Source organism: Eptatretus burgeri, chromosome 8, assembly GCF_056783735.1.
Source record: "Eptatretus burgeri isolate ZD-2024b chromosome 8, Ebu_testis_v1, whole genome shotgun sequence".
In the NCBI taxonomy this organism is placed as follows: Eukaryota; Metazoa; Chordata; class Myxini; order Myxiniformes; family Myxinidae; genus Eptatretus; species Eptatretus burgeri.
This window is the reverse complement of record NC_140968.1, coordinates 69052109-69064603: the sequence shown is the minus strand read 5'-3', so window position 1 is coordinate 69064603 and position 12495 is coordinate 69052109. Positions and strand designations below refer to the sequence as shown.

The 12495-nt window shown below is 44.5% G+C and overlaps 1 protein-coding gene across 4 annotated transcripts in view; it reads right to left on the bottom strand.

Annotated features, from left to right (window-relative positions):
- The window catches only part of LOC147021967 (high affinity cAMP-specific and IBMX-insensitive 3',5'-cyclic phosphodiesterase 8B-like), a 207075-nt gene that overhangs the window by 18222 nt on the left and 176358 nt on the right, over positions 1–12495 (bottom strand). For all 4 annotated transcript variants that reach the window (XM_085892462.1, XM_085892460.1, XM_085892461.1 and 1 more), the window contains 2 exons: positions 3901–4118; positions 2318–2453 (listed from right to left, as the gene is read on the bottom strand). In XM_085892462.1, the coding sequence (XP_085748588.1) occupies positions 2318–2453; positions 3901–4118 (354 nt within the window). The remainder of the gene's footprint in view (positions 1–2317; positions 2454–3900; positions 4119–12495) is intronic.

The following is a 12495-nucleotide window of genomic DNA, read 5'->3' as shown; positions in this document are numbered from 1 at the left end:
TTCCTGGGAATCGATTACTCATCTGCGCGTGAAAAAATTGCCAGCGGGGCCGTGCAAATTAATTTATCGGCATGTGCAAGCAAATTGAGGATCTTAACGTTTTCCCCGAGCTGCCATTTGGTGCTTTGTGATTTTAATTTAAGCCTCCATTAACATTTCAAACTTACAATTGCCATTTGGACATTCTACAATGTCACCCAACTTGTCTGCAAGAGCTCAATGGATTTTGATCTTTAATTTTACACTAGCATAACCCGCGCTCTGCGCGACATGTTGGGGTGGGTGTGTTTGAGAAAGGAACTGATGCAGAATATCAGTAGTAATTTTACTTTAATGCAGTAAGTGGAATACGATTTCACTGTTTCGGAACCATTTTATTGACTTTTTTTTGTACCATGCACCTCATATGGTCTTTGAAATAATGTAAGCCGAATATCACGTTACTCGAGCGCAGAACAAAGTCGAAGACAGCGCGACACGAAACCACAAACTCGGAAATAATACTGTTGCGGTTGAGGAAATTTGCAAACCACCATTCAGGTCCCGTAGGTGAGATATCTCTGTAAGTACATGTGTAGTTAGCCCCAAACCCGTTGCTTAGAGGGAATAAAGGTGATTCATTCGGGATGCGACGCTTTGAGATAGTCGTTTTTCTGTTCTATCTTTATTATGAACCAACCACGTCTCAACCGCCATCACACAACAAGCACCAACCACAACGCCGCTTCACAACAACAACAACAACAACGCCAACAGCCACGATCTTTACCTTCACAACTCGCTCCCGCAAACATCGCATCACCGCCATTCCAAACGGCACCATGGCCATAAACCACCACCTTAAACCCTCCACCACCTTCACCTCTCCTTCTGCGGCCATTCCCGCACCACTTGTGAGCACCGAGCGTCAGGCTGTCCTGGACTCGTGCAAGACGCGCGCCCGAGCGCAGGGCGAAAAAGAGTCAGTCTGGAGAGGTCGGAGAGCCGAGTGGAGCTCGCAGTCTGTCGGGGTTCGGAGTCTGTCGGGGAGCTGCAGAGAGAGGAAGCCTGGAGCTTGGAGCGCGGAGTGGAGTCGGGAGGCGAGGGCGTACAGGTGGTTTGCTGCAGTCGGCTGAGGAGAATGGGGGAAGAGACCTCGGGCCCGAGGCAAGGAAGACGGCGGTCGGCGACGAGCTCGCGGTGGAATCGCTCGTCGCGGGACCCAAGCAAGCCAGCTATCCTCTTTCCCCAGAGCATAAACAATTCCCCCCCCTTTTTCCCCCCGTGCTGAGATAGTGCGAAAAGGGGGCCCCGTTCCCACCCCACTCCAAGCAGTGCCAACGAAACCCGCGAAGGAGCACGAAGTCGGGGCACCGCCGCGCCGCCACATTTGCGGCTCATCACAAAGACATGGGTAGGATCCACCCGGTCTCGCGGACCTGACCGCTCTTTCAGGTCCCGCGCAAATATTGGCCCACAGGCCCCATTTGCCCCCTTGTCTTTGAGGGTGGCCTTTTCTTTTACTTTTGAGTAAATGTGTTGTTGGCACCGTCTGTAAAGTAAAACTGTGTAAGTGTTGCCGTGTGCATGCGTAGTCGGTTGTAGATCTGCATTGTTGTGTTTCTTTTGTTGCAATTGCTTTTTGTGCATTCTGTTTAATTGTACATGTGTGCTCTCCGTGTGCCGCGGAATAAATGTGCATCATGTTGAACTGTTTTCCCGTTTCGCTTCGTCTTTTCTTTAATTGAATCTCCATCTTGCTTCACGTAAAGGGTTGGTAGTGGGCTGAATATGCCCGATAATTAATCGAACCGTCGAGGCCGACGATAACACTGCTCGGTTATCCCGATAGTACTGAACGGGTCGCCTAAGTGGCCCGTATCTGGAGTCGACCTGCGGTGAGGTGCGATCGCCCGGTCTACCCTCCGCGTGGGTACTTAGGTAGGTCGAGTTTGGCGAACAACCCTATCCCACGCGGGGGGCCGATTGGCACGATCGTGATGAGGGTGAAAGGCCCACCCATGACTAGCTCCCGGCGTTAGTCCGAGAGGGTCACGACAGAATTGTCCGTCCGGTGGGCGACGTGCCGCGATTCGAGTTACGTGGCCGTTCGCACGCCGGCGGGCGCGAATTCGCAACAATACATAAGATTTCACTATTTGTTCATGGCAAAGTTTTTTTTGTTAAAATGGGTCGATCCAAAGTGCTGTTCATTTAAATGAATTTGCTACAATGAGTGTTCCTTATAAAGAGACCAATGTGCATTGTTTTATGGGCGAACAAGGCAGACAGTGTTAAACAGAGACAATGGAAATCGGGTAGGAAGGGGGTTGCTGACCAGTGAAACTGCATCATCGTCAACCCCAGGCTTGTTGATGTTGTTGGCAAACTTGTTCACGTGCTCAAAGTGCCGGGTCATCTCTGTGGCAAGCACCATGTCAATGATAGCCTGACGCAGCGCTCGGTATTCTGTCCTGCCTCAAACACACACAATTACAAATGCAGTATCTTACCCTTGCTTTATTATAACGAGATGTTCAAACAATGAGTAGCAGTCTTGTGCAATTGTTCTTTTAAAATCAAGTTGTACGGTTGAACCAACTCGACTGTGGGGAGGGGGAGGGGGTAGGTGGAGGGGGTTGCCCAAATTAAATTAATGAGTCGCTGCATCTGCTTTCTCATCCCCCAGACCCACCCCAGCTACTCAAGGACATGCATTCTTCAAGTAACCCCCTCATAGTTAATTTCCCCAAATCCTGGCTTATCGTTCACCACTCCCCTTCGTTTCATTTGTTACTCTTTATTTTTCCCATTTGTGGAAATGCATTTTTTAGTTTCAATCATTCTCTTCCCCTCCAGGGCTTGTTGCAGGTGGACCACAATCTCATGTTATCCCCCACTCACTCCTGCTATCCTTTCTACCCTCATTAACCCTACCCTATCCAACCATATTATTTGCAGGTTACTGTGTTTTATCCACTCTTCTTGTTCATTTATTCCCTTACTTGTGTCCAACTGTGGCCCCACTGTCTCACTATCAGTACATTGCCGATTTACCCATTTACCCTTTGCCACATAACCCTTCCAAAGAGCCCAGATCTTGGATTTTAAAAATACCGAGACAGAATAGAACATCAATTTGCTGTAGTTAACAGGAGGAATATTGTACATTGTAACTACAACCGAAAACGTTATAAATTTATTTGATTAATAACCTTTTTCATCTCGGGTGTTCTCAGTATTCACACAGAACAAATAATTGTATTTTCCCAAGAAATTAATCGAATAATCTAATTACTCAAAAAGCCAGAAGGCTGATCTAATACAACAAATTATTTGACAGTCCCAATTCTTCCCACCTCCTTGCAGGGTCAACTAGGGAAATCTTTTTGATAGTTTTCATGAACCGGCTGGCCAGGCCCAACATTGAAATGAAAGTGGCAGCAATTTGGAATTCAGACAGGGTGCCAGCAATATTTGGCTACGCTGCACAAATGACACAGTGGAGTCTTTTATGTTCACCATCTCATACGAGCAGATGGGTCCCCAGCTTAATATCCATTTGAGGTGCTTTGCAGGCAGGGTGCTATCACAAGTGACAACACCTTGCAGGCAAAGCACCAATCCAAAAGTTTGTAGTCAGGCTGAGAATTGAACCCAGATCAGAAAGCTCATAGGTAAGTGGACTACATTTACACCATCCTAAAGGCTGACATTACTGCAAAAAAGCTACAATAAAAAATTGAAAATATTGTGGAGTAAAAACTATATGTTCTGCAAGTGCAAATGCAGCAACAGCCTCTTACAATGAAAGTTCGTTGACCGATGCATTTACACAAACACTCCAGTAGTCTCCTGCCTTTACAGAGGCATCCAAATTAACCAAAAATCAATGCAGCAAACAAGCAAAGGTGTGGTCACCTCTCAATCTCACGAAAAATGTTGGCCTTGTCATCACGTATGGTGAGTTGAAACGCGAGCGCTGCATGGTGGCTTTCCAACACCGCGGTGTCATTGTACAAAACTGCCAGGTCACTGCCAGCATTGCACAAAAACGAGTTTGTTCGACCAGGGTGATCAACGTCATGAACTGTAGCAGCGATTAGTGCGGAGATCTCATCCATCGGATCCAAGCAGCCCTGGTGAAGGTGGTGAGGAAACAATTCATGCCCATTTACTTTACTTTGATCCTTCCTTTTCTCCAAAAACCTCATCTCAGATCACCAATTTGGTTTCAGACCAGGTGACTCCACCTTGGAGATGCCGCTTCTACTCACCCAATAATGGACGGAGGCCCTCATTGAGATCAGGGACGTCTCTCTGGACAATCTCGTGATTTTGTTAGTCTGGTGTCCTGCTTTACTCTCCAAACGCTCCACCTATGGCATCCAAGGCCAACTCCACACATGGCGAACTGACTTCCTCTACTCTCGTAGCTAATGTGTAGCTCTCAACAGAATTCTTTCATCTACTCTCCCTGTCAAGGTTGGAGTGCCCTAAGGCAGTGTTCTGGGCCTAGTCTTATTCCTGATCATCATCAGTGATCTCTCTGACTCTCTGAAAAGTCCTTCATCTATTTGCTGATGACTTCACCCTCTGCCGTGACATTCCTCATCCTTCAGACAAGCAGGCTGCAGCCTCCTCCCTCTCTTCAGACCTTGAAAAATAAGCACAAGCTCATCAAACACCTGGAATATGTCCTTCAATCCTGACAAATCTCACACTCTCACTATGTCTCTCCGAAAGGACCACCTGGCAAACTCTCCTATCTACTTTCTTAACAATCCTCTTATGGAAGTTCAATCGTTCAAACTCTTCGGTCCCACTATCTGCCATGATCTTTATTGAGCAAACCACATTTCAAATGAAACGGAAGACCAAGAAGGAACCCAAAGAAGTAAAGAGGAAAGATGGAGTCACCAGGAGGAACCTGGAAAGGATTTGGGTTTAAACCACTACTCCACAACCCTCAAACCCATTCAGGTGCAACTAAGAGGGCCTTACAGAAAAATTTCTGCAAGAATTCACTTCTCCTTGGAGAGGCAGATAATGAAAAAGGAATAGAGAGGAAAAAGCAATAATTACAATGAATAAAGAGAACTGTGAAAAAAGTAGAAAGAAGTGTGAAGAACAAAGAACAAAGATGTCGGGAAGAACCCGGACAGATAGATTTCAGCAGTTACTCCCCAGGCTCAAACTGTGTGGAGGATTGAGGGGCAGGAGAGGATGCATCGGGTGGACAAGATTGATACAGAAGAAAACTCAGGAAAGAACACTGGAAATTTGGAAGGAGGACGGATTTGGGTGGGTTAAGGATGGTAGTAAAAAAAAATCGTGTTTTTGGATCGGGGATGAAGTGAGATTGTGGTGAACAGCTGTCTTGAAGACCTGGAGGGGAGAATGAAGTTGGTTCCACAGGTGGGAGAAAAGAGAAAGGAAAGAAAGAGTGGAGGTGAGCAGTGATCCTGGATTGAGGTCGGTTAACCAGAAGTGGGTTGATGGTAGACTGTGTGTGTCCTGTAGAAACTTTGGGGGGGGGGGGAGGAGAAAGCATGGACAGAGCAGAGGATGAAAGACCAGAAAGGAGGCAGTAGAAGGCAGAGAGACAATCAACCTGTCTGCGATGACCCAGTGATAGACCCATACACTCAGCTTCATCGCAGGAGATTCCAATAATCTTGAAGGCTTTGGTTTCCACGGCATCAAGCTGAGAAAGATGTCAGGCAGGGGAGCCAGCCCAGAGGGGAGAGAAGTGCTCCATCAGGGTGCGGATGTAGGTCTTTCAGGTTGACAGGAATTCAGGTGTGCCAAAGAAGGACCTTGTACGACGGAGGAAGCACAGTCGGCTGACTGGTGGCTGACTTTGGAGGCCAACTTTTAAATGCGGTTTGCCCAAAAAAGATCATAGGAGACAGTGAGACCCAGGAGTGATTGACCGAAATTTCTCAAGAGGATTGTAAAGAAAGTATATGGAGGGGGGTGGGGGGAAGGGGTTGCCCGATGATCCTTTTGGGGAGAGATAATGAGAGCGTGAAATTTGTCAGGATTGAAAGACATATTCCAAGTGTTTGACAATCATGATTTTGTCAAGGTCTAAAGAGAGGGAAGAGGCTGCAGCCTGCCTGTCTGAAGGATGAGGGATGTCATGGCAGAGAGTGAAGTCATTAGCAAATAGATAAAGTGGATTTTCCAGAGATTCAGAGAGATCACTGATGAAGAGACGGCAGTCTCCTTGGGTTAACCCAAGGTGGTCTCTTTGGGTGGGTGCTTGGAATGTCCTATCCCTAAGAGAGGATGATCACCTGTCTCTGATGTCATCTGAGCTCAAGAGTTTGAACATCGGTATTGCAGCACTCTCTGAGATTCGGAGACCGGATAGTGACGAGATCATGGTGTGTGGTTACACCCACGATTGGTCTGGTTGCTCTGACGGTTACCATGCCCAAGGAGTTGCTGTAGCTGTGTCCAATAAGCTGACTCCAATGATAATTGAGGTAACACCGGTCAACGAGCGTATTATGAAACTCATGATTCATCACTCCTTGGGTGATCCAGAACTGCAGGGTCGACCGGAGTGCTCAGTTCATCAATACCGACCACAGACTTGTTGTAGCAACACTGAAGTTTCAGCTTAAATCCAGGAGAATGGTACAATCCCAGCCCTGGCTGAATGTTGGCAAGCTCAAGGATGAGAGGGCAGCTGAGGAGTTTGCAAACAGGCCGAGTGGGGATTTTGGAGGTCTGGGTGCTTTGGGGAATCCTGAAGAGTTGTGGAGTGCCTTCAAGACAACCATCTTTGATGTTACCAGTGGATGTCTTGGAACTCACCGTAGGGCAAAAAATAATTTTGTCTCTCAAGGGACACTGGATACCATTGGTCAGAGCCACAGGGCCAGGCTGAATGCCAGAGGTGAGCTGTTCAGGGAGTTGAGACGTAAAACTGTACGTGCACTGAAGGAGGACAAGAAGGCCAATGTGCAAGGAATCTGTGAGGGGTTAGAGCATCACCTGTGGTCAACTGATTCTCGTCCTGCTTCCAGGGGAATTTGTGCATTGTGTTCCTCCAAGCCCGTCTCTCGGTGTACTGCAATAAGAGCGGAGGGTGGTGGGCTCTTGACAGAGGAGTCCGAAGTGAAGGCCCGCTGGGCCGGTTACTTTGAGTGGCTATACCAGGCTAACCCACCAGCTGTTGATTTGGAAGTCAGGGGTGTTACTATCCCCATTGCTGACCTCCAATCAATGGTGATCCACCTTCATTTGTGGAAAAACAGGCTGCGGTGAACTGGTTGAAATGGGCTAAAGCTCCTGATATCTGTGGCATCCATGCTGCACTCCTCAAGGCTGGTGGAAATGCTGTACTCATGTCGTTGCATACAGTTCTGTGATCTGCCTGGAACACGGGCATCATCCCAACTGACTGGAAGAGGGGCCTTGTTGTCACTCTCTGGAAAGGGAAGGTTGATCGCCAGGATTGCAACAGCTACGGAGGGGTGATGCTGCTCTCAATGCTGGGCAAGATCTTTGTTCGGATAATTCTTGATAGGGTTCGCCACCATCTGCTTGAACACCAGTGCCCAGAGCAGTCAGGCTTTACACCAAAGAGGTTAACGATTGACCGTATCCTTGCACTTCGTGTCCTCACCGAATACAGGCAAGGGTTTTGGCATGGGCTGCTTGCAGTCTATGTTGATCTCTGCAATGCATTCGATTCAGTGAATTGGGACTCCCTCTGGAGGATTCTTGGTTTTCGTGGGGTGCCACGAAAGTTGATTAATCTGATGTCTGAATTATACTCTGGTACTGAGAGTGATGTGAGATGTGGTGATTCCATCTCTGACATATTTCCAGTTGTTACTGGAATTTGTCAGGGGTGTGTACTAGCCCGCACACTTTTCAGCACTTGTATGGACTGGATTCTGGGGTGGATGTCTGAGAAATCAAGCTGCGGTGCATCATTTGGGAATGTCAAGATCTCTGACCTTGATTTCGCAGACGATGTCGTCATCTTTGCGGAGACTCTGGATGTCCTTTTGGGGGCCCTCGAGGTGCTAAATGAGGAGTCAGAGCCACTGGGATTCCGGGTTTCTTGGGTCAAAAATAAGATCCAACCTTTTCATTACATCTTAGATGCTGCAATCTTGTCTGTATCCATTTGTAGTGAGAATGCTGAGGTTACGGAGAGATTCACTGACCTTGACAGTGAGAGTCATGTCTCCACAGGCTGTGAGCCAGAGGTCAATAGACGTCTGGGTCGGGCCTGGGGAATCATGGATTGACTGGATCATGGGGTGTGTCGCTGTCGGTACCTGTGCAGGAGGAGGAAAGGCTGAGTCTTCAGGTCCTTGGTGCTTCCAGTCTTGCTCTGCAGATGTGAGACTTTGACTCTGACCAGGGATCTGAGATGGAGACTCAATTCCTTTGGTACCAGGCGTCTTCGGATAATCATTGGCTATCGCTGGTCGGAATTTGAGTCCAACGAGCGGTTGCTGAGAGAGACTCAAATGAGATTTATTACCTGCATCGTCTGTGAGCATTAGCTGTGGCTTTATGCACATGTGGCTCATTTTCCGCTGATCCTGCTCACCAGATTCTTTTAGTGAGGGAGCCTTGTGAGTGGAGGGGGACAATGGGCTGACCACGTGCCTCGGGGTTGCAGCAGGTTGATCAGCATCTCAAAGAGATGGGAATGGGCCAAGCATCTGCCTCGAGGATGGCCAGACGGAGGCCTTTGGTGTACCAGCGGAAAGTGGATGCAGTGACGCGATGTTCCGGCACATGTTCCCATACCTGAACTGACTGACTGATGTAGATCAGCAATAGGCCAGAACACTGCTTTGCGGCACCCCAGCCTTGACAGGGAGAGGAGATAAAATAATTCCATTGAGTGGCACACGTTGGTGACGAGAGAATGAGGAAGTCTGAAAGCCATGTGTGGAGTTGGCCTTGGATGCTCTTGGCAATGTTGGGAGAGTAAGGCAGGATACCAGACTGTCTCAAAAGCACGAGATACAGGTACAGTGCCTTCAGAAAGTAGCACACCGCTCGACTTTTGTCACATTTTGTTGTGTTGCAGCCTGAATTTAAAATGGATTAAATTTAATTTTTTGGCAACGATCGACACAAAATACCCTATAATGATAAAGTGAAAACATGTTTTTAGAAATTTTTACAAATTAATTAATAATGAAAATCTTAAATGTGTTGCATCAATAAGTAAACCCCTTTGCTGACACTCCAAATTGAGCTCAGGTGCATCCAATTTCCTTTGATCGTCCTTGACATGTCAACTTGATTGGTGGCTTCTCAGTCCCAAACAAGCAATTCATAGTGTTCTGGACAAACAATCCAAATTGTCCAAGGCCAAGACCATGACAAAACATCTTTACATCGATGTTGATGATGTGATGGAGCAACTTGGGGACATGAAGGATAGAGAAATGCTGGCCCAAATCACCATCAATGCGATGCAAGCTGCTGTGCAAGCAGCAATACCAGCTGTTTTCAGGCAAAGATGCTTGTGTATCAAGAGATTAAGTGAATCCTCATCTTCTCAGATCACAATTCAAGCAGGATGAACTTTAACTGCATGAGGAGAGAGAACATGAGAATTACTCGTCTCACAGAGTGAGAGGAGGAGAATGAGGAGGGTTTGCTAGGGAGAGTTTTAAAAGCAGTGACGGACACAAAGGTTCAGCTCTCTCTTGCTGATATTTCTAGTTGCCATCATCTTGTCCCACCTGCCAGAGCAAATCAAGCCACTGCACCAAAACCACGACAGACAATTGTATGTTTTTTCCACCAGAAGAAAGAGAAATGAACGATACGATAAGAGGTTCAAACTTAAAGGGAAAAGGCACGAGATATGCCGTCTTGAAGGCAGCTAAGAAGGCACCCTCAGTGAAAGGGGTCAGCACCAGGAATATAAATATTATTTGCAAAATGACTGATGACTCCTACAAAACGCTGTGTACTCCTGATGAATTGTTTTATGTTGGTATTAAGGACGTGAAATATGAGGACTTCGGAGTTCATCGAGTGTGATGATTTTATAAAGTTTGTACACTATGGTTAAATTTATAGAAAATGATTCTAAATGGTGATGACAATAATAGTTTGAATGTCAAGTTTTTCCAATTATTCCCGAACACTTTTGATTCAGTTTTAGTATGTAAGAATGCATTTAATGTTCCTCACATTAATACAAGATCATGAAATAAAAATATTGAGGATCTTGACGGTACATATTATTGCATGAACATTGTATAGAAGCAAACTTTGACATCATTGGTGTATCAGTTTCGTTATCAAATATGTTCGGTCTAAAAGGTTACTCATTGGAATTTAATTGCCAAAATACTGCAAGGTGAGGAGATGTTGGAGCTTATATTCAGTCGTTAATTAAATATAAGGTTTTAAAAGGTGATGTTATGCATGCAGAATCGATTTGGCTCCAGACAGAAATTGGAAGAAAGAAAGGTTATTGTAGTTCTATATCGGAAACCAAATACAAATATTGTTGAGTTTCCAAAATAGTTTGCTTCCTTGCGCACGAGAAAAATTTTAAGTAGATAAAACACCGTGTATTTTAATGATTTTAACATTAATATTCATAGTTTCTAGAAAATTATGCAGAATCATTTCTGACATCACTACAATACATAGGGATGCAACACACTTACACTCTACTATGCAGCCATTGAGGCTGTTGGTTGCATCATTGGTTCAGGACACAGCTACGCCATCGATACAGTGCCCCTATTATCAGTACACGAGTGCTCATTTCGCTGACCTCGGAAGGATGACAGGCTGAGTCAACCCCACCTGGTGTTAATTCAGCAGCCAACGGGGCTCAAACTCAGAACCCTAAGACCTAGCCAGCCACCCTAACCACTAAGCTAATGCCAGGCTAGGGATGCAACAGTTAAAACAGACATGCACAAGAGTCACTATCTCTTTAGCCTCACTAATATATCATATTTATACTCATTTCCCTTTAAATTGTGTACATGTTGGGACTATTTTTACAGGTGTATTTGTTAAATTCCAAACCTTTGCCATTTTGAGAATAGCTTTGTACAAAGACATAAAGAAAGAGTAAGCCACAGATATTACAAACATTATGAAAAGGAGGCCCATTGTTAAGATCTTTCTGTTGAAATATGGTAAGGAGTGATGGAATGTATTGATGTGGATAAAGTGTATCTATTTTTGAGTCTTGTAAAAAGATTTGTGACAGACATGCACCAATCATTCTGAGATGTATTCAACGGAAGAAGAATAAAAAGCTGTGGATTACAAAAGCTAATAAAAAAAAAATCAAGACCAAGTATTCTAGAGAAGTTGTATTCTAAAGTCATATCATCTAACCATGATGAGGAATATTTGGCTAGATATAAGAGGTTTTGAAATACTTTAACAACTGTTCGAAGGAATACAAAGAGAGTGTACTACAGTGGTTTATTTATGACTCACAGAAATTATACTGGTCAGACATGGAGAACTATTAATGATCTGCTTCACAGTGGAAATCGGAGATCGAAAGCCACTCGTGTTGAGAAGCTATGTGTGGAAAGACATGGGAGGGAGGACATATTTACATCAACGACAGAAATAGGGGAAGTCTTTAATGACTTCTTTATAAATGTTGGTCCTAATTTAATCCCCAAAAATCCCTGATACTGCTGTAAATGATAATTTTAGTAAATATCTTGGTAATGAAGTTGGATGCTCATTATTCTGGAAACCCATTGCAGAATGTGAGGTTGAGGACAAACACATCTTTGAGAGAAGATAAAGCATGTGGCTTTTGATAAAAGATGCAGCACATTTCATTGTAAAACTGCTAACACATATTTTTATTTCATCAGTCTTTCTTGACAGGAAAATTTAAAGAATCAATGAAAATAACTAAAGTAACACCAATATATAAGAAAAGACAAAAAGACAATCCAGGTAATTATCGACCAATATTTGTGTTATCAATTTTAGCCAAGGTGTTTGGTAAATTAGTAAATGAAACAACACTTGTTTTTTTTAGAAATCAATCACGTATTTTATTAACAGTTTGGTTTTCGTAAACAATACAGGACTGAATTATCCTTAATAATTTCGCAAATGTGATGTTAAATTTTTGGATGAAGGAAGAATAACTCTTGTAGTGTTTCCAGACTTCCAAGAAGCATTTGATACAATTGATCATGACATTTTATGTGGTAAATTGACACATTTTGGTGTACGAGGATTACCTTTAAAGTGGTTTAGAAATTATATATTAAATCAAACTTAATTTGTAAATTAAGATGGAGAAAATTCCTTTAAATGCCAACATCTTGCAGTGTCCACAAGGCTCAGTCTTGGGACCAACTTTGTTTCTTATTTATATTAACGATTTGCCAAATGCCACTGATTATTTTAATTTTAGATTTTTTTGGCAGATGATTCCAATTTATTTCATACTTTTCCAAAGGACAGAATCATCATAGATATGACAGAAGTAAGTACACATATGGAAATGGC